The sequence below is a fragment of the Alligator mississippiensis genome, chromosome 16 (genome assembly GCF_030867095.1).
Source record: "Alligator mississippiensis isolate rAllMis1 chromosome 16, rAllMis1, whole genome shotgun sequence".
NCBI lineage: Eukaryota > Metazoa > Chordata > Crocodylia > Alligatoridae > Alligator > Alligator mississippiensis.
Window position 1 is genome coordinate 945,409 of NC_081839.1, and position 22,099 is coordinate 967,507.

Below are 22,099 nucleotides of genomic sequence, written 5' to 3' on the forward strand. Positions count from 1 at the left end.
GGTTGTGGGCGGGGCGGGGCGGGGGCGCGGCGGGGCGGGGCGGGGCGGGGCGCGGGCAGTGCCGGGGCGGCGGCGGAGCCGGAGCCGGATCTGGAGCCGCAGCGCGATGGAGAAGCGGCGGCGGGCGGTGGTGGTGACGGGTGAGCGGCCGGGGGCGCGGCCCGGGGGCGGGCGGCGCCGCTGACAAGGGACCCCCGAGACCCGCAACTTCGGGAAAGTCCCGGAGAGGCTGCGGGGTGGGAACGGGGGTGTGCACGCGTGTGCATGGGGGAGTGTATGCGTGCGTGTGCACGGGGGTGTGCAGGTACGTATGGAAGTGTCTGTGCACGCTGCGTGCAGGCGTGTGCGGGCGCTCGGTCCCTCCTCGGGGCAGGCCGTGGGCTCCCCGCCAGCACCTGCCCTGGGCCGTGGCAGGTGTGGGCTGGCGGGGCGGGGGGTCCGGCCCCGGGGCAGGTGGTGACCGCCGCGCTTTGCCGGGGTCAGAAGCGGGGCCGTGCGGACACGGGAGCGTCGCTGGCGCGGGGACGGCGCGTTTGGGCGGCCCCGGGTTGAGGGGTCCCCGCGCCCCGTCGGGATGCTTTGCTTCCCCTTCGCCTGCGTCCCGCGGGCCGGTCCAGCAGCCGGGTCGCCTGCGCGGGGGCCGGCCGGGGGCGACGCGAGGGCTTGGCTGGACTGAAAACGTCCCCGGCCGTATCCCGCCAGCCAGGACGCAGCTTACAGGACAACTCCTCGCACCCCAGATCCTGGGACGCTAACGGAGACGTGTGCTGCCTGAAAGTTCAAATCAAAGTCTATCGATGCAACTTTGCACGCAGATGAATTGCTTAACCTCTGCGCGCGGGCTCAGCCCGGGGGGTTACGAGTTACTCGTTAACCCCGAGTTATTCATTAGAAAGCAGGCGAAGGGGGCAAGTCCGCTCTGCAGCACGGTCCTCGCCGCTCGCGCGCTCCACCTCCCTGGTGAAGCTAACCCCGGCGATGGGAATCGCGGGGCAGGTTTGGCGCGGAGGTGGCTGGCAGGCTGCTGCGCTCGCGGGGTGGGGTCCAGCCTCGAGGACAGAAACATCCCGTACCGAGGGCTGTTCTGTAATGGGAGCCAGAGCTATCCCGGGGTGGGGGTGGGGGTGGGGGGGGACACGCTGCTCGCGGGGAAGAGCAGCGCCCGAGATGACCTGTTGCCCGCGCCCAGTCCGGAGGTAGCGCACGTGCTTTCCGCCAGCCCCGCGTTTTGGAAGATGGAACAGTTTCAACCCGTTACTCGGATGTAAGTGATCCAGAACTCGGGACCGGAGGAGGACGCTGTCGCGTGCACACGCAATCCCCCCACCCCTGCCCCAAGACGCGTTTAAAACAGGACAGTTCGAGCCGCGCCGTACCTCGAAGTCCGGCCGAGCCTGCGAGAGTCGTGTCCTCACTGTGTCGTTCCTGTTGTTGTTTCAGGGTTTGGTCCGTTTGGAGAGCACGCGGTTAATGCCAGCTGGATTGCAGTTCAGGTAACCACACCACCCAAACGCTCGGCGTGTTTCTGTCATCCCTCCTCCCTTGCAAACCTGGAGTTTGTGACTGTATGGTATGTCCTTTGCCAAACCGTGCTCCCAGGATATCGGCCGCGGCGTGTGGGCCCCAGGTGCCGCGATGATCACCAGACGGCGCCTTTGATTTGTCTGTCAAAACCCAGCGCTCCCCGGGGAAGTGGGGTTTTGCCCCGCTGCAGAACCGTAGTTAAGCAGAACGAAGGATTTGCAGAGTAACTCCTCAAATACCATCCTTTTAACTGTTGCTTCCCTTCCTTACCCCTGAAAAGTGCAGACTATTGGGGGAAGGGGGTTTCGGGGATTTAAACACCTGAGACCTTCCTCCCTCGCCAGAGATCTGTGTAGTGGATGGGCATAGCTTTTAGTGCGTGCAATTCATGAGGTCGTGTCCCAGAGTAAAGGCCTTGGGCATGTCACTTAACCCCTGCTTACCTCTGAAATGTGAGTAGGCTTCGGTGTTCCCGTGGGGAGCGTTTACAAAGTGGTGTTACTACTTGAGCAAATCATTACATAGGAAGCTTACGCCCGTCGTGCTGTGCCTGCGCGCATGGTCATGTGTGTGCTTTGCTGTATGGTCTTAAAAGACGTGCGCTAGACGCCAGCAAGAAGTCGGGCTTTGTCAGCGCTTCCGTGAACGGAGGAATCCTGCTTTCCCTGCAGCGCCCTGCCTCAGTGTTCGCTTGCGAGAGCTGCGCTAAGGTCGGGGTACGTCTCCGTACAGTTGCCCAGGAAAATAGGCGTATTTTTCTCCCCAGCCAGCCTCCATCCCCTCAGAGCTCGGGGTTGAACATATTCTGTAGAAAGCTGGTAAATTCAATCCCAAACTAGAATCCGTTCCAGTCAACTGCTGGGGGGCCAGCCAGCTGTCTAATGCTGCAACTGTTACAAGGGGACTGAACCTCCGGCACTGTGGGCTCTTTGGGGCTGCGTGTACTTCGGAGATGGGGTTTGCTCAGCCCGAGGTCAGGAAAAGTGTGTGCACGTGTGCGTGTGTCTGCAGCGACTATCACCCGCTATTAGGTGGTGAGGCCGGCTGCTCCTGCCCGCCTCTCGCTGGCACGAGGGCAGTTATCCCTGGCAAACCACTTCTTCTGTGGACGAGGGAAGTTATATACAGGGGCCAGCGTGTCTCCGGGGTGGCGGAGATAATGGAGTTGGTGACTTTTCTTCTCTTTAGAAGAACGAGTCAAATCTCTGATCTGCATCGAGAGAAGATTTTAAGGGAATTCCTTCAGCCTTAAGCCACGGTTGCTTGCAGTAGGGGAAGGAATGGAGGATATTGCTGGAGACTCTTGTGACAGGTTGTCTGAGAATACTGAACTTCAGCTGCTTTTTTTGGCAGATTCTGCCTCAGAATCCCAGAAAACCGAACGTTCAAGCAGCGAGGGAGGGATTTGCCTTTTCCCAACTCTGCCCCAGTGCCGAGAGGCCCAGACAAAAAGGAACAGCATGTCTTTTGAACATGTGCGAGTTGGGCATTGTGCAAGTTTCAGACAGGGGACTTCATGGAGCTGAGTGGACACAAAGACATGTGTCTGAGTTTCTGAATCCCAGACGGTGTGATCTGCATTTTAATAGAAGAAAAATCAATTAAACAATCTTTGTAAATCCTTCCTAGCTCTAGGGCTAAGCTAGTTCTGGTTTATTACATCTTTTATTATCCTGCATCCTGAGGATAAAATTCTCTGCTTTTCTCTCCAGTTCTTTTGGTTTTGTGTGGCTTTTTGTTTGCATGTAGGGTGTAAATATGGTTTTGGGTTTTTGTTGTTTTTTTTTTTTGGGGGGGGGGGGGGTCTTTCAAACTGCAATGACTTATTTGCTCCTGAAAGCTAAATTATTACTTGCATTTGGTAAAATAGAGTCTATCTTAAATACTCACTGCGGCTTTCTAATAATGTGAAGTTCACTGCTTTTTGCTTTTGTGCAGATGAGGAGAGAGACCGGTTCTGTAAACAAGGCTGGAGGCTAGGAGCTGTGCCCTACACCGTACATACGTGCAGACATACGTTACCTTCAAAGAACAGAAGTTCAGCTCTGATTGCTTGACCTTTTTTTAAAAAAAGGTCCTTATTACGGACACCCCTAAAATAATGGGTTTTATATGAAATAGAGGTCTTTTGTCTCCTGTTTACAGAGCTGGACATATACTAGGTTGTTTAAGTATCTTATTTTCTTTTAATTTTCTCAACTGCGTTCTTTGGGTGAGCTGTCAAAGCTAGGTTTTATCCAGGCCTTTAGAAAAATAAAAGAAATGAAGAGAGAGAAAGAAAGAAATAATGTTGAAACTAGTTTCCTGCTTGCTTCAATCTTCTGGCTCACCCCCCGCATCAAAGAGTCTGTTGTCTGTGCAGAGGTGTCCAGGTCAGCCAGACACAGGTGTGCCCCGTGGACTGTGAAGCTAATTGGCTCTTGCGTTCGTCCCCTTGAAATGTTTCTAGCCGAGCTGGAGGATGAGAAGAAGGGTCAGAGTGCATTTTGACATTACTAGGGACAATTGCTGTCAGGGTGTCTAGACAGACCTGATAAGGATATTAAAGGCTTACAAAGAAGCCCATTGTTAAGGGGTCGGGGAATCGGTCAAACGTGTTCGTTTTTCTCTATCTGTCAGGTACGCAGGGCTGCGGATAATAAGTTGTCTGGGGGCCAAAGGACGTTTTTATTATTGAATAGAAGTGTGTGCACGCTGCGTTTGGTTACAAAAATTGTTAGCTGGGAATTTGTAAAGAACTTTTAATGTAAATGATGAAGGGAGTGGAGTAGTCGGCTGCTAAACACTCCCAGCTGAAAGTCGCAGCCTGGAGCGCTCCACCCGGCGCGTGAACCTCCACGCGGTGATACGAGCCCGTGTGGCTCTCGAGGGCAGAAGTCCCGCTTCTTAAGGGTTTTTTCCTTCCCACCTGTGTTTTCGGGAGTGGAGATGCGATGCTCTGGAGCATTGGGAAGACCAGCTCGTATTTACGTGTTTCCACACTATTTATTTCACAGACCTACTGCGTGGAAGGCCTACGGTTGTGCAAGCAGATTTGTATAAAGAAGATGTGGTGAAACATCACTTAGCATCCATCTCTAGTAATGAATGTCTGCGCGCTCCAGACACTAATCAATACAGCAAGCCTTTAATATCAGCCTTGCCCTCGGAGCCATCGCGAGTGATTTATCATTGTTGTTGCTCAGACCTGCTGGTCCATAAAAGTCTGCCACTCGTCTTTTCTGGGGCAGTTCGTAATCTTGTTAGTGTGCGTAAGTGTGCACAAGCGTTCGCATCGCGAGCACAACGCCAGGAAAGCAACCGGCCCCGCTGATAACTGGAGGGAAACACGGGTTGAGTTAAACATTTACATTTAGATTAAAGTCGAGGGGAAGATTTGCTATTTATGGATTTAAATAAGAAACTTCAGGCTAACGCAGCTCGCTACTTCTCTAGTCCCGCGGTCTTTCCCCACCCCCGCCGGCCAGAGAAACCAACCTGGGAATTCCTGGGATTTGGCACGTCTCCTTTTATCTCCGCGGGGAGGATTTTGCCGGCCTGTTGGACGATGAGGAAAACGTGACGGGGAAGCTTGCCCCAGGAGTCGTGCCTTGTCTCGCCGCCCCAGAACGGCTCGGGCTGACGTGCCTGGAGAGTTTTGTGCCTTGTGGGAGCTGGCAGAGCAGAGCAAGGCTGCTCTCCTGTTCACCCAGTATCTCCACGTGGACCAGACCTTGGCAGCTCCCTGGAAAGGCCCCTGGCCTTCGACCCCTGCAGAGGTCCCAAGCACCCTTGGCGGCTTTTAAAATATGAGCCAGAAAACAAGCTTCCCCCCCACCCCGGTCTACACAGCTGAACTGAACTTGGCTTCACCCCTCGGTATTTGCACAGACGTGTTGGAAGCCCAGATAAATCAGTGGGGAACCGTTCAGTCCCATTTCCAAGGAGCCAGCTGGGTGCCGGGTTTTCATGCTGTGATATCTGCGCGGGAGGCTTCTGGAGGGGAATGGGGCGGTTCTGGATGGGGTTGAAGCTCCCCGCCTGCATTTCCAAGCCTTTGTCGTCTTCTCTGGAAAGAGCTCTTCGAGCGGGCGCTCGTCTTGGAGGTCAGGACGAGGTTATTTATGTTTTATTTTTTGTAAATCGCTGGAAGCTGGAGCGGTTGTTCAGCTGACACTGCAGCCAAAGCAAGCAGCCGCACGCTCGGCAGCGGCCTGTGACCCTCCGCTAAGGACACCTTGCACGGGGCCCGATCCCAACAACGCGCTGACCCTGTGCCTCAACACCCCAAACCGCTGTTGCCATTGCAAACCGTAGCCAGGATAAGCGCAGCTGAAGCCTCGTCCAGAAGAAGAGGAGGTGACCAAGCAAGTACATGGTAATAAATGATAATCCACGCTCCCAACCTGACTCTCCAAATGGGGGCTGAGGTGCGAGTGAGTCTTCAAAGGCCGGTTCAGAAAGAAACATCTGCTCCCTCATTCTGCTGCAGAGAAGATTGCAAGGCCAAGTCCTTAGACGCTGCTTTGCTCACCTGGCACTTGGATGCCAGCAAGCAAGTTTCCAAAAGCGCGGAGGCCTTGTTTCCGCCGGTGGGAGGGGAGCAGGCGAGAGTTCGCTCCAGGCACTTTGTAGCTTCAGCGGGCATTAGCAGTTAGGTTACAGCCCAATGCAGGGCACGATGAGCTCGCCTGGCCTTCGCCGGCCTTTTACCTGGTTAAGTCAAATTACCTCGCTGGAGGTATGAACATGAACATTAACTCCAGTCCCGGCAGCAGTGCACGTGGCTCGGGGTCCTAAGCTGCTTTGGGAAAGCGCTTCCCGACTGCAGTCTGTGGCGTGGCTTCGGAGCGGATGTAGCGCGCGGGCTCTCGAGCTCGCTGAAGTCGATTCCTTTTCCTTAGAGGCTTCGGATCGCGGCGGCATGACCCTCCCTACAGCTCGCAGGATGCTCGAGGGTTGACGGCTCTGGAAGCGGCTTCGCTTCTGGTGAGGCAGGCCCGTGCTGGGCTGGATGGTGGCAGTACTCCTGACTTCAGTCTTGCTGGTACGATGAGTACGTCAAACCGGGGACCCCCGAGGAAAAGCAAGGGAGTGGAGATCAGACTCGCCTGTTGGGAAACCAACCACTGAGCAGACCCGGGGAATGGATGTGCTGCGTTCGGCAGCTAAGCTGTGAACAATTTCCATTATAAAGGCGTGGGTAAAACTAATCGTGCAGCATCTCGAGCTGGAACATGGCCATGACCTCGTGCTGCATTTGGAGAAAATCTTTGCTACATGTTGTAATGATGAGACACTACTTTATTCTGGCTTGCTTGATTGAAGCATCGACTTTCCCTCCCCTCCCCAGTGAATTCAGGAGCGGCTTCTCGCCAGCGGTCTAGCGGATACACTCAGGGCTTTTCTGCAGGGCTCTGGCAGCCTTTTGAAGCCCTTTGATCCAGCCCGCAGGCGTGGGGCTTTGGTGGCAGTGTCCTTCCTTGCGCCGGCGGAGGTGATGCAGGTGCTTTCCCATGCCAGTGGCAGCTGGATGCCAGCACGTGCTGCCGCGCCGTTGACCCCAAGTAGGTTAATCCAACCCTCAGCCTTAAAAGGTTGCTGAGCTGGTTTAAAGGAAACTATCCCTGGCGTACTTTGATTTGTTTTTTCCATGTTTATCTGCCTCCTCTTAAATATGCAGAGCCATCCCTGTGCACTTCACGTGCTTACTAGGGGGCATGGGGCATTTGCCACTTCTGGTTGTATAAAGAGTTGTATAAAGCCACTTATGGTTTTCAAATATGTCCTGTCCTGCGTGCGGGCAATGGTAGAACAGAACCCTAAACCTCTGCTCATAATACCGAGAGCGCTTTAGGACCAGCGGAGCTGCCGCGGCTGGCTGAAAACAGATCTGACGTGAGACAAGAAGCAAGCAATAACATGAAGAACATGCGGGCGATCCTGACGGCAGCCGTGGGGAGTGTTGTGAGTGCAGCCAGTTGGCTTCAGCTCCCTGAAGCGCCTGTGCTTGCACAAAGCGGTTGTTAAGACGGTACCCTTTGGCTGGCTGCGCTGCCGGGCCATAGCCAAAGGTGAAGCATCAAAGCGGGAGCTGAGAAACTTTCGGCGACATTAGCCAGAGGCAGTCCCGGTCTTCCTTTACTCGCTGACCACACGGAGACAGATGCAGTGCCCGGTGCACTTCTGTCAGTGCTTCATAATGCAAGCATCAGGAATTCAGTGCAATGATAACGCTGCTAGGTGGGTGTGGAAGAAGGTCACAACAAAATCATTGTGATGTTCCTCTTTCCACAGTTCCCGGTCTCCACGTGCTGGGCTGCAGCCGGGGACCACGGCCAATTGTTCCCTTCCTTGAAGTGACGAGTCTTAGGTTTTCGCATTTGCGCTTCAGAGCCAAGTAGCACGGGAATCGTACGTGTTTTTCCCCTTCCTGGCTGGGAGCATTCAGGAAGGCTCAGCCGGTCCGATCGGCAGCCGTAGTTACGGTTTGGTGTCTGATTTCTGTTTGCATGAGACCCTTATGTTATAGGGGAAAGTTTTGACTAGAGCAAAACGGCAGTTCTTCAAATGAATTTAAGAAACTCAGAGACTGCCGCTGTCTTGCATTTAGACTCGTTCCAGTTTCCAGTGGCACATAAAGCCTTTACTGTTCAGAAGGCAGGGCAGATTTGCGCCGTACACACAGCCCCTTTATTTTACTGCCCAGGAGACGCACGTTTTCTTAAGAAGAGGGGCTGGGCCCTGCCACGGTGAGTTCAGCTAGAAGTTTTCAATTCCAGTTTTAAGGGACTGTCAGCTGTCCAGCTCATTAAATAAGCTGATTTTACCTGGCTTGCTTTAGGATTCGTTTACTGGCTGGTTAAGTAAATGTACGGTTCCTGTAGAAGTCGAGAATACAACCGCGGGTCCGTGCCAGGATTCACGGATGGGTCCTTACTTCAACACCCTCTCAGCTGCGCGCCTCGCATGTACGAGCCGCGTGGTTTGGGCAGTGCCCAGAGCCGCACGAAGCCGTCGCGTTTATTTACCCCGTCCAGCCCTGTCGACACAGCTTCACCGGGCTCGCTTCTGCCCATACACGGTGGATGGCTGAAGTCCCGTCCACGGCAACGTATCTCTGCAGCTCATAAATACCTAAATAACCCCCGGGGCTTAGGAGATCTCTTGACTGTGTTGGTTTGTGAGCCAGGCCCTGAATCTGCAGAAGGACTCGGCTTCCAGCCTCTCCCGGCCCCTCAGATTCCTAAATACCTCCACGCCGTGCGCCTCGCATAGCTCTCGCGAGCAGCGACTTGTGAGAGGAGCACACCTGCTTGGAGCCCAGTGCCGTTTGCACAGCTCGGGGCTCGTGGCAGCCTTTCTATCTAGTCCAACCAAGAAACGTCGGGAGTCCTACATCTTCCGAGCACGGAACAGTAACCTGACTGTTGAAAATACTGGTATCAAACCAAAAGCCATTAAGCCAGCCGAGCCCTCCGAGACGCGCGTGAAATGCAGTGGTTTCTCCACCTTTTTAGGCTCGAGGCTAAGTCTTGAGTTGCAAAGAGCTCAGACCGTGAGAGGTCGGGATGTTTATAAGACTGTGGGTTCCTGTTTGAAATCTCTGGGTTCATCTTGTGAACTGTGTTTGCACACCTAGCGGTGCTGACACTGGGTGGCACCCGTGGAAGGATCTCGCACTCCCCGGTTGAGAATCACTGGTTTAACCAAATTGCCAAGGGAGTGTTAAGGTTCTTTGGGTCAATGTGATATCTTTGATTAGACCAAGTAAATCGTTGGAAAAATTGTTCTTTGCAAGCTTTGGGGCACAAACGCCTTTCGTCAGGTCTGGGGAGAGTTTGTTGGCGTGTTTATGCAGCTGGGCAACCCGTTTTACCTGCCGCGCTCTTCCCAGATGGCACGGGGGTAAATGCAGCAACGTCCGTGACAACGCAGCTGGGCCCAGGTGGCATCTCAGAAAGAGAATAGTGACGAGTTTACAGTTACCGCGGGCAGTAAGTAACCTGCATTCAGCTCCCGTCGCGTGCTCTGTGCACGTGTATCTGCTGGGGAGTTTGCTGCTTCTCGCCGAGGTGCTGCGACCCTAGCTGAGCTCTGAGGTCTTTGAACAACAGCAAGTGGAAGCTCAGGCCGAGGGCTTCGTTAGAAATCCCGTGCATCCAGGCCCAGGCGTGGCTCTGTCTGGTGTAGTCGGATAAGGGGCTGGGCCCTGATGGTGGTGGCTGTCGCGATGCGGTGCGGAGAGCCTGAACACTTCGGGGGCGCGGGAGGCAGGTGGAAGTGGAAGTGGATGCACACCGGCGCTCGCCGCGGCACGCTCTGTTGTGTGTCCGGTCACTGGGGAGCGCGTCCTGGGCAGACCTCTTCCAGGAACCGGGGCGGACGCAGGGGATCGCTGCGTTTCCTTCCTGCCTGGAGCGGTGGGGTGCGGCTGCAGCGCTCTCCTCTTACTTTTCCTTTGGTGCAGAAAGGGCCTCTCCCTCCTCACTGCAGCACGGAGACTTGTGCCCTGCTAGAAAGCCTGGCTGCACTTTCCCACTGGTCTTAGCGTTTAGTTTTGACACCCTGGGATACCAGTTTGGTTTCTGGGGCAACCGGCTGCAGGGATCCAGGGGATCACGCCCTGGTTTCCAGTGCAGCGGGGGACATTTCTTGACTATCTTCTCTTTGAACTGAGTTCTCCCTAGTAATCGCATGTGGGTTTCGGGATGTTATCCCTGTCACGCTCCTGCCGCTTTCTCTTCCAATTTTGCACATGAGAATAAACTCTGAAGCTAACATTGCATGTCCATTCAGCTGAAATTCACTGTCCAAGTGCCCAAAATGAGGAGATGATTTTTAGCCAGCATTGTAAAGTAAAAAAGAAAAAAAACCAGACGTGGTGTGGTATAAAGATCAGACGGAAAACGAGCTAAATTGCAGGATTCTGCACAAATATGCTGGATGGTGCTGGTAGCTCTCTCTGTTTTAGATGTTAGGACTGTGTTTTTGATCCTGCCAAAATGAAATTAAAAGCCAGGAACGTATGGAGAGGGTAAGCGCGCCATCGCTGCGTCACTTCTCCGGAGGAGGAGCTCTGCGTCCGTCTTGTAGAGTCCCTGCCTCGTGGTGCTACAAGCCGGAGGCAGGGCTGTGGTCTCTCTTGCATGCCGGGAGGTGGGAAGCCTGCCTGTTCCCCTTCTGTCCCTCTGCCCCTTCCTGCTCCCGCCTGGGGAGAGATCCTCTCTTCACGGCCCGGGCCCTGGCGTGCTGCTTCCAGCCCGCGGCGGCTGGCCGGACGGCGCAGGACCACTGCCCCGTTGGGTCTCATCTGTCCCAAATCGCACAGTTGCAGTGAAGGGATCAGGTTGTGTCTGTGCTAGGAGCAGGGAGCCGCTCTGACTCCTTCCGCGCGTGCCAGAAAAAGGCATGCTTGCAACAGAGTGCCTCTGGCTTCTATATCTTTTTTTTTTTTTAAATCTCTTGCGTCCATATCTGATCGCTTTGGTATTTTGCTGCCTTCTGTTCTCAGGAGCTTGAGAAGCTGGGTTTGGGAGACGGTGTGGATCTGCACGTGTACGAAATCCCAGTTGAATACCAAACTGTACAAAGACTAATTCCTGCATTATGGAAGAAGCACAGTCCACAAGTGAGTGAGTAAAAGGGGAACTGAGAACCGAAGCCTGCTGTCCGTACTGCCAGGAGCGCACGGTTCTGACGACAAGTCCAGTTTCTAACACGTGTTCAAATTCGGGCTGATCTGACCCTGGGTCGGCCGTTCTAGCAGAGGTCCAGGAGGAGGAAGAAGAGACCAGGGTGCTGGTCTGTAGGAGCGCTTGATGCTAGGAGGGCAGTCTGAGCACCATGCCACTCACCCGTGCCACCGGGGCCGTTCTGTCCCTGGCACATTTGGTCAGTCATCTCCACCGCCCGTCTGACCTGCGTGAAGGGGTCTGAATGAGTCTCCTCCCCCACGCACCCCTGGACACGTGCGGCAGGGCTGTCCCCCCCCACTCCCCATGCCAGCAGCTCTAACTTGCTTTCTTCCTCTTGCAGTTGGTAGTTCACGTGGGTGTTTCGGGCATGGCTACTACCGTAACGCTGGAAAAATGTGGACATAACGTAGGCTACAAAGGCTTGGACAACTGCCGGTTCTGCCCCGGCTCCCAGTGCTGCATAGAAGGGGGTCCGGAGTGCATCGATTCCATCATTGACATGGATGCGGTGTGCAAGAGAGTCTCGACGCTCGGGCTGGATGTTACCGTGACTATATCCAAGGATGCCGGCAGGTACGGGGTGGTGACCGGAGGGAAACGAGCTCGTGCTGTCGTGCGTGTTCCTTTCCTGCAGGGCGAAGTTCAGGCTTGGGTTCGGCAGTCGTGTGCCTCCCGGGACCACGTTCCCACTGCCTCAGCCTGCGGTGCTCACACTGGCACCCCCACTTCGCGCAGGTATATGCGGCTACGTGGAGCGCGGGGCAGGAGAGGTTCAGGCCTTTCATTGCCGGGAGCGTTTGACCTCCCACTCCCTTGTATTGCAGTACAGACCGTGGAGCAGATGGCCCCATGAACACCTTTGGATGTGCCTTTTTGGTTTTCCTGAGGCCTGGGATTGGCATTAAACTCCAGGTTGTGCAGTTACAAGTGCGATGATTTTGCTTTCTGGGGAAAAAGCTGCTTTATCTAGACTAGCAGCTTTAGGAATTGCATAAGCCTCTGGGACCTGGCCAGCTGCCGTGGAGATGGTGACAGAGGCCAGAACAAGAGGAGCTTCATCATCCATCCCTGTTCTTTAACAGCTGACCGCTGCTAATGAAGCAGGAGCTGCTGGTTATGCTCCATTCGAGAGCAGCTATTGCACTGACTCGCGTTACTCTGACCTGTCTTACTCACCAGTTGTCATCTGTCGCTAAATAAGCTGCTTTTTTCTTTTCTTGATTTCAGATACCTCTGTGATTTTACTTACTACACGTCCTTATACCAGAGCCGGGGCAGGTCTGCATTTGTTCACGTGCCTCCGCTGGGAAAACCCTATACTGCGGAACAGCTGGGCCGGGCCCTGCAGGCGATCATAGAGGAAATGCTCGATGTTTTGGAGCAGTCCGAGGGCAAAATTAATTGTCAGCATGAACACTGAAACTGGGCAGACGTCACCCCACTATTGCACTTCCAAGATCATTCCCTACTGCTAAAATCCAGGGGGATCCAGTCTGTCTGAAACGTGCACAGTGAGACCCCAGACTTGAGAATCCAGGTGAACTTCACGTGCAGAAATTGCCGCTCTTTTCTTCAGACGTGCGCATTTCAGTTAGGCAAAGGAGGATTCAAAGTCTCTTCCCTTAAACCGCCTGCAGCTACTATGTCCTGAACTGGCTGAAAAGCGTGCGCTGTATTTTCTACAGAGCTCACCTGCCAGCCGAACGGCAGCTCCTGAACAATCTCCCGCAGGCCAGATGGAAAGGTTTATACCTGGAATTGGAGTTCAGGTGCAGGGGATGGATAGTGCCTGCTAATTACCAGTCCTTAATTTAAAAAAGAAAAAGGAAAAAAACCCCTAGGTTTTTAATATAAAAGGATAGCTGAGAACAGTTGGCATAGAAGGGTCTGGGCGTGTCTTTGTGAGTAGCCTCGTTCCTTAAGTGTATTTATTTGGGACACAAGTCACTAATTCTTCAGTGAAATCAAATGTGTTTTGGGCGCTAAATCTTTCTTTTTTTTTTTTTTTGCCAATCCTAAACCAGTGCGTTATTGTGGACCCTGTGAGGGCTCGGAGTAGGTCGGACCAGCCTGGTTGCTGCCAACAGAAGGGGTTTGAGATTCCTTGTGTGGAGTGCTCTGAGACATGACGTGGGGATGGCTTTTTGTATGTGGCACGTGTCCAAAACGCCAAATATTTCCAAATGTTTTTGTGTGTTGGTTTTTTTAATTATTATTGTGCTAATGCCACCTTTCTTGCTCAGACCAACTGTATACCTCCTGTACAAAGCACACTATCCCATTCCTGCACAGACCCCAGTGTGCAGCAGGTGAGAGAGCTTCACTGGTGACCGCTTTCTGCTTTGGGGATGTACTTTCCTAGAACCTTGGTGCTAGAAGTTACCCAGCCTTTACCTTAAAAGCATCTCCGTGCTTTCCTAATTGTAAATTAATTAATTAATTAATTGTAAATTTTCCTTCTCTTCAGAGGTTGGAGGTAGCATGATGTCCGAGTTAAATACCAGGTCGCTCTCTTGACTTGTCATTGATACACACATGCTAAAATGCAGCTTCGAGGCTGGACCATTTCTGCCAAGCCAAACACCCCAAAGTTTAACCTTTTCTGCTGCCCCAAACTGATGTGTTTGGAAACCTTAAGATTTGTACCTAAAATAGGCATTTCTAGGTTGCCTCTGGCCTCGGTTGTGGCATCGGGGCTCCTCGGTTGTGCCCTGCAGACTCTCCAGACGTGGTATTGAGAAGGTGGCTGCAACTTTCCAAGCCTTGGGGGGAACGTTACTAAGCCAGCGTGTGTGCACTCGACCGCCGAGCCGTGGTTGTGGTGTGTGCCAGGGTAACGCTGGCTGTGGCCCGCTCCAGGCACTGTTTGAATGAGAACTTCTGTGACTAGTTCTAATGCTTTTACTAAAATGATATATTGACATAGATACACTTTGAGACTTGCTAGAAATGTCTATCGCTATTTTTGAGTTCTTCAATTATGATGTTTCTGTCCTAGTATCTCTCAGTGAGAGCTGCCTTTTTATTGCTACTTCCCAACTGGAAGTCTAGTGACAAAGAAAATGCCACTTCTCATTTGCATTTGAGAGACAGGATAGAGACTTCTGCAGCTGTGTTCAAGGCACCTCTTTTGCTAGAGAAGCTTGTCCGAATGCGTGTTTGGGTTGCTTTTAAGGTTAGTTGACCACAGAAGTGGTCGCCGTGTTTCTGTACGGGCTCTTCTGGATCATGGAAGTGGCCTTAGGAACAAGCGTAGCGTACGTTCTCCTCCTTGTCCAGATGCAGAGTAGCACTTGTCCGAGAACCAGCAGCGGGGAAGACCCCAGCTTCCTGTCTAGTAATTTATTATATTTAATGCTTTGTTTAAATACCAGTGATTTTTACGTGGTTTTTACCCACAGTGGAGTTACTTCACTTTTTCCTGTAGTCGGTAGGCAGCTCTGATCATCAAAATGTATCGACTGCTGAACTTCTTAAGAAGAAATGATTCATGTTCCCCCTGAACGTTGCAGGTGATGGGAGTCGTTTGCCGTGACACTGGTTCGCTTACGCTCAGCCTCTCAGCTGGGCATGAAATGGGAGCAGGAGCTCCGCAGCTGAGGGAGGCGGAGTGGCCGTGGACGTGAGACTCCACGTGCTGGTCTCTGACCCGCCTGCTGCGCTGCAGGTCCCAGGAAGTCACAGATGCGGCTCAGCACAAGCTCTGCTCTCTGCAGAGTGCTGTCTGGCTCGCTGGAGCAGACGTCCCGTGTCCGTGGCACCCGTCTGCCTCCTGGTTCGGGGGGTAAATCTCTAGCAGCTCTGGATCTAGGGATCATTGGCCGGTCTGGTGACCCTGTTCCAACAGACGTCTCCGGTGCTCGAGGAGGTGCACGGGCTCCTCCAGCATTTCCCTGCTCAGTGCTCTGCACGCCGTTATTGAGGGGCTTGTACACGCTGAGCGGGGAGTGTCCTAGTGCCAACCTTGCATGACACCCAGTGCAATCTGCTTGAGGCCAAGGGGTGGCTGTATGGACGTGTGGCAAGAGGTCTCTGGAGCGAGGAGTGGAGAAGGTGGGAGGGATGTGGCTGTGCAGAGAGGAAACTACTGCAGATTAGTTTTGCCAACCTGTAAGAGTCTCCCCTCCAGCACCCTCGGGCGGCCGTCTCGCCGCCTCTTCTTGCAATCCTCCTTGGAGAGGAGCTCCATTTCAGTGATTTCTGCCTGCTCAAGGACTGAGAATTGAGCCCTTCCCGTTGGTCATTTTTTTTTTTATTTCCGCAAATATTCTTCACTTTATTTTGAGCTTTGTTTTAACTGTCTGCATCCCCTCACCATTTGCTTTTGTAAAGCTTCATGTGATCAGTTTTATTTCCTAGAAAACATAATTTATTCTATAATCTCTTTGTTCTAAGAATTAGTAGTTGGAGATGATTTCTTGAAAGAGCGGGTGTCTTATGTTGTTAGTAGTCAAGTTTTGTATAGCAGAACTTCTTTAATTGTGACATTTAACTCATTTTATTTAATCCTACCTAAATTAAATACTTTTTTGTTTTGTTGAATCTTTTTGTTAAACTCATTAACATGCAATGTGTTTCCTATATATACGTCTTTGGTTTGCAATCGCAACATAAAAATGATCAAAAGCTTCTCCAAACAGTGACTGTCGTGTGTAATGTTTGCTGTCTGCTTTCTCCTTCAGATCATTTAATAAACAGAACTATGCTAATTTGCACGGCCTGGAAGACCCATTGCCAACTACCGAACTTTTCAAAGACGCAAGTAAATGAAGGAAAGTCGGGCTGACTTCTCATTAGTTTACTTTATATTTTTACAGGGTAATAACTTGCAGAGCTTTAGCAAGGTCTCGTTGCAGCGCCGGGTTTGCTGTTCATCGCCTCTGCACAGCGGGGTTGGAGAGCTGGGGGAGCAGGTTTGCAGAGGAGACGAGAGAATCGGGGAGGTTCCTTTGCACCGGGCCGGGTGTCGTTTTCTGCACTCACCGAGCAGGGGGCGAGTGCGAATGGGTGACGTTTGGCACTTGGTTGTTCAGGTGTGAAAACAGTGGGGGGTTGTGAGAAGCTACAGATACTTGTGTATCCGTTCCAGAATCGGTGAGCACAAGAGCGGGGGAAACCCAGGTGGAGGAAGTGCCCAGTAACGTACGTTGTGTGGCGGGAGGAGGCTCCTGAACCTGAAGGATTCTGCGAATAGAAAGACTTGGGCGTCGGGAGCGCGCTCGTGAAGTTGAACGCTGCCACGTGGGAGCGGGTGGCGCGAGTATCGGAGAGGGGATTTCGGAAGATGAAAGGTCGCGCGTGGCGCACGTTTGTTTTTAGCGTGGCTCAGGTTCGGTCGGTCTCCTCTGGGCTGGGCAGTCGCAGGGAAGATGGCAAAGGCTATGGAGATGGTTAGAGGTGTGGAGAAGGATTGTGACGTGAGACTGAAGAGCATTTTCTGTGGAGGGGCCTGGGTGAGCGCTGCCCAGCCTCCTCCCTCTCTCCGCTCCGGGGACACGGGGAACGTTTCGAATATAGTTGAAATAAATGCCACCTTCTGCATTTCAGGTGGGAGCTGACTGCTGCTGGCAAGTGCCTAGCTAGCCTCTTGATGCTGGTTTTGGTGTTGGCAACAGCGCGCACAGAGCAATCCAACTTTGTGGCGTAAATAGGCTTCTGGCAGAAATCGAGACGTGATCTTTGTCCCCAGGTAGCGCTGCGTGAGGCAGCAGGCAGGGGTGGCACTTGCACAAGAGCAGCCAGAGACAGGATAATGGACTTGTTGGGCCACAGGCCTGATCTAACGTGATAGCTTATCTGCATTTCCTTAGCACTTGTGCTGTACGTGCTTTGAGCAAGTCAAGAAAGGATCTCAGTTACTTACCCAGGCAGCAAAAGGTTTTGTCTTTGCTTGGCTGCGACATCCAGGCTTTGATGTGTTGTGTGCGGTCTGCCCAGGCTTCCAGGAGCGTTAACGGCTCGTGCCTCGCTCAGCTGGCAGATGGTAGCACAAGTCGCTGGCGTGGGGTGGTCTGCCTGGGGTAAGCACTCGGGAGCGCCCAAGACTGCAGACTAGCTAGCAGAAGGCACCGACTCCAGGATTTTTTCAGTGAAAAACGTAAGGCACTCGTCTGTCTGTCTGCTGACCTTTCTTTCAGTATTGTGATGATCCTCAGACTTGCCATATGTGATGGTATGCAGTGAAATGTGTTATAACAAGCAGACCCTTGAAAGGTGTAAAAGCAATGACAAGGGGAAGACCTGCCTGGACCAGAAATAGGGAAAGAGGTGGTAAAATATCAAAGAAATAGCTTCCTCTGACCAACTCCCCGTAGCACAGGCGAGAACAGCAGATTCTGGCAAGCGAGGGTGTTCTGCCGCAGCTGAAGTGCGAGTCTGGCTCTGTTTTAACTCCGTGTTTCTCATCTTTCGAACCAGTGGATGAACGGCCTCGCTCCAAGCGCTGCTTACCACTTCTGCGGGCCGGTCCAGGTTCGCTCACTCTGCTGGCTCTCTCTTCCAGCTGTGCGGGGAAGCTTGCATGAAGTGCAGCCTGTCACACCTTCAAATCTTGTGCATGGAGGTTATGTTGCCTTGTCCCAGAAATCATTGCTAACACTTTTGCTGTGGTGGAAGGTGCTTTTCTTTTCCAAACTAGCAGTTGCAGTTGGACGGAGCGAATGGTCTCTTATCAGTGCAAAAGTACATGGTTGGTTTGCTAAATGTCCAAAGCAAAGCAAAACTCTTTCAAGGAAAGATAGATCCGTGGCTGCTCTTGGGCCGTGCAGATAGACTGTTAATCACTCGCCCGGTTCTTTGAAACGAGGAAGTTGCTGCTACTTAAAGACGTCTGTTGTGGGTAGGAACAAAATACAAGAAATGAAACTATACACTGCCCCTCAGGAACCTCTGTGCTACTCCTAATGCAGGTTTAGGGATAGTATTGTAGCTTATTAAAATACCAGTTTACTTTAATGAACAGGGAGTGCCTTTCCTGGGGCCGGGCTTGCTTTTGGGATGCACACGGGCTTGGGGAGGGGGAAACGGGGAGACTGGGCTCCTGCAGCTGGGAGTAAACTGCTGAACTGGTTTGCAGAGTCCCCTTTCGCCGAGTAAATTCTCTAGCAGCTCTGCGCTGAATCGAGCTATTACGACCTCTGGAAAACCCATCCAGACCTAGTGGGAGCCGAGAAATTGCTGTTTTAGTGCGTGTGTGCACACGTGTGGATGCGCGTGCGTGGGCGCACGGTCTGTCTTGTCGCTGTGCATTTGGTAACCTGGCTGATCTGCTGCTCCCATTTCTTCAGATGCTCTGTTATCTGTTCGGGCTTCCCCTGGTGATGCATGTTACGGCCTTGGTCCTCCTGTACGTCACTTGTGGTGAAATCAAACACTTGTCTTTTCCGAGTATCTCAGGTGTTGCCTATCTTGTGCTTATCAGGACTCTTGGAGCTACAATTATAAATTTGTTGGGGCTTCTGTTTTACTCAGTGTGTTCTCGCAGTGCCTTGTAAAACCAAACAATCTCGTGTGTCACAAAAGGGCTGTGTAATAACGAACGGTACCGTACAAACTTCAGCTTGCCGTGGCTAGACTGGACTCTGTAATGGAAAACTGACACTGGTAGTTCAAAGTCAATAAAAAATGAGTGAACTCTTTGTCTCGGTGGTGCTCCTTGACGCGCTGTCCCCAAGGGCCTGCTCTCGGAAAGCCCCGTGGCGTGGTTTTTATGTCCTAGGCTGTGGCACTCCTCTCCCTGTCCCCCTGCTCCATCTGCCTGCAGGTAAATCTCAGGGGCACGCTACAGCTACAGCTCCCTGCGTAATGCGAGGGCGAGTCTGTGGAAGTGCGGCCCCGCGGGCTAGGTGGCACGTAACCCAAACACGTGCCCCTCTGGCTGCATAGGCAGCATCCGTTAAGGGACGCTGGCAGGATGTGGCGTGGCGGCAGAGGAGGAGAGCAGGGAGGGAGCAGCGCTGGGGGTCCCATTGCCGGCCCCAGCCCCGGCGCAGTGTTTGCACATGAGGGAAACCCCCAGGAGCTAACAATGGAGATGCTTCCCGCGAGGGCCTCGCCTCTCCGTGTTCCCCATCTCTGGCACGGCATTGACGGGAAAACTGAACTCTTTCCCAATGTTTCAAGCACTTAAACACGGTCCCTTGCTGCTGGGGTTTCCTCCCCCGGACTCACTCGACATGCCCAAGACCCTTGTTTAACTTTAGCAGCTGGCTCAATTCGGAAAGAGCCAAGAAGCCTGAACCCTTGGCGGGCAGCAGCTGCTCCAGCAGGTCCCGGCAGAGGGGCTGGGGCTGTCAGCGTTACCCGGAGATGCGCAGCTCCACGGAGCCGCAGCCAGGGCCCGCTGGCAGAGCCCTGCACAGCGGTGCATTCGCTGCGTATCGCTTGAGGTGGGAGCACTGGTTTGTTCGCCAGGGGAAGGCTCAAGGGGCAGCAGGAGCGGTCTGTTTGGGGGCAGGTCCCTGCTTTCTGGAGCCGTCTCCTCCAAGACACCAGGCTAGCCACGTATTTCCCCATCCCTGTGCTACCAATGCAAGATCTGGGTTTTAATGCTAATGTGCATTAAAACAAGCTAATGCACGTTTTTCTAGCACTTCCGTGTGCACAGGAGCCACCAACCTCCCTGGTGCTGCTGCCGGGCTGTGTTGTGTGATGCCACGAGGTGGTGCTTGCGCTTCGCGAATGCAGGGCCCTGCTCTGGAGCGGCTGCTTTCGCTGCCTGCGCCAGGTCCTCGCTTCTTCCAGCCACACTTGGTCTTCAAAAAAAAGAGAGAAGCTCCGGGTTTGGCCCAGCCTGAGCCTGAGCCTGAGCCAGCCCTTCCCCAACCCCCCTGAGGCCAGAAGAGAAGAGCTTGATGCTCTGTGCTTGGGGCAGGCCCGGGGAGGTGCGTGCATCCTGAGGCTGCAGGAGCTGGTGGCAGGTGGGAGGTTGCCCAGCAGTGTGGAGCCGGCCCTGGGGACCCTGCAGCATCGTAGGGCAGGGCGGGAGGTCAGTCCCAAGCCCTTGTCACGTAGGATGCAGCTGCCAATGCCTCCCAGGCCCTGGGTGCTTCACCTGCTGTCCCTGCCTGCACGGAGCTGTGGGAGGGCAAGGCCTTTGCAGGAAGTATCTGCTGTCATGAGCCCCTGGCCTGGTGCCGAGTCTTCCTCGTGCACCAACACACCTGCTTCTGCCTCTCCTGCACCCCCGCGCAGGGGCCCGAGCCCCGGGGCTAGCAATGGGATGTTCCCAGCGCTGCCACCACCTTGCCATCCCTTCCCTCCCGTGCCTCAGATTCCCCCACTGGTCGATGGGGCAGTGCTGGGCTCCTCCATCGACAATATCAACAGGTACCTGTGAGAGCCGGACGGCGGCACGGATAGACAGCGTCTCTTGCTCGCATTTCTAGGGCCAGGTGGAGAAGTGTTCAAGTTCGTCCCAAGTTCGTGCTGTGTCACTCGTGTGACTGCCCAGGCTTTTCCTCTGAGCCGGAGGCTTGAAACTGCTCCCTTGCTTCTCGCTGCCTCTGCGGGTGCCGTGTCTTGTGACCTCGCTCGCAGCCTCCGAGGGACAGCGTGAGGAGCATCCTCGCCCCCGCAAAGGACGCGCAGTGGATGCCGGTGCACAGACTGGCAGCAGCTCCACGGGCCCAGACAGTGATCAGTCTGGGGCGCGTGGCAGCCCTTCCCGCGTGGGGTTTGTGATGTGGGGCACTGCTGGGCACGGGCAGCGAAGGCACAGGGAGCTGGTGTAAGAGCCCCAAGTCCCTTCCCCATCAGCAGTGGGTTCATGGATAGCCCAGAAGAGCTCTCCAGCCAAAGCAAAGGTGAGGAAGAGCCTGCCCTTAGGCCAGCTCCAGCCAGGTCAGCCCTGTCTCCCATGGGTGCAGGCGGCTCTGGCATCTGGCCTGGGCACGGCTGGCATTTCCTGCCTGCGCAGAGCCACGTGCTGCAGGAGGCCTTGGCACTCGCTCCCCGTCTCCGAGCCTTGCTCAGACCCTGCCCCAGCCTCCTGCCCCCTGCTTTCCCAGGACGGGCCAGGCACCCTGCAGCACCGGAGAGGATTCCCTGGCATCTGCTCTTGGCTTCTGGAGGGGGAATGGTCCTGAGTGCACTGCTCAGCACCGCGTGGCCCTTGACCCCCCTGCCCTGCGCTAGCAACATCGTCTAGCTCCTGCTCCCTGCAAATGCAAAGCGAAGACTCATTCCTTTGCCCACGTGCATCCTCCTGGGCTGTCCCCCCGCGGTGTCGAGCCAAGGCAGCCGCTGAGGCTGTGGCTGGCGCATCCCACGGTCTGCGGGGAGCGGCTGAGCACGGTCTGAGACCTCTGCCCCGATGCTGGGGCGCGCTGTCAGGTTCGGTTTGCTCTGTGCCACTTGCTCCCGGGCTCGCAGTCTGCGCGGTGCCAGCGCGCAGCTCGGGGAGGACGGGGAGGTCACTGCGGACGCAGCTGCACCAGACTCGCTCATGGCTCCTGAAGGCCGTGTCCCTGTCTGGGGGCAGGTGGAAGCATGCCGGGATCCGGGCAGGGCTGCCTGCGCCCCTGCGCGCTTGCCCACCGTGGCCTGTCAGTGGCAGGGGCTGAGCCACAGCCTTGCTCCCACGTCAGCTCGAGGGGGATGGGGCGCGCTGGGACCAGGTCCTGTCCCCCGCTGCTGCCCTCGGGGTGTCTGGCTGGATGCTGGGTTGGCCCTGGCCCCGTTTGGGAGGTTGTGGTGCTGCGACGTGCTTTTGGGCTGTGACACGGAGCTGCCCGGGGTGTTTCCTCCTTCCCGTCAGCCACGTGGCGCTGCGCTCGCCTGCTCTCCATCCGCGTTGGGCTTGGGGAGCGGCGACCCCCGGGCATGGATGGGGCTGGTGGTCATCGCAGCATTGGGGAGGTTGGGGCAGCCCTGTCCTCGAGGCATTGGCCGGCTGTGGG

The 22,099-nt window shown here is 54.4% G+C and overlaps 1 protein-coding gene across 2 annotated transcripts; it reads left to right on the top strand.

Moving 5' to 3' along the window:
* Window positions 1-52: 52 nt before the first annotated feature.
* Window positions 53-18,838, top strand: PGPEP1 (pyroglutamyl-peptidase I). 2 transcript variants are annotated; one of them, XM_014597206.3, is made up of 5 exons: window positions 53-140; window positions 1,441-1,493; window positions 11,018-11,134; window positions 11,542-11,774; window positions 12,429-18,838. In XM_014597206.3, exons 1-5 carry the CDS (start codon window positions 107-109, stop codon window positions 12,619-12,621), a joined length of 630 nt encoding a protein of 209 aa, XP_014452692.1. In that variant the 5' UTR covers window positions 53-106; the 3' UTR covers window positions 12,622-18,838. The 2 variants fall into 2 exon arrangements, with proteins under 2 accessions (XP_014452692.1, XP_059575859.1); XM_059719876.1 differs by lacking the exon at window positions 1,441-1,493 and having other exon boundaries at window positions 81-140.
* The last annotated feature ends 3,261 nt before the right edge of the window (window positions 18,839-22,099 follow it).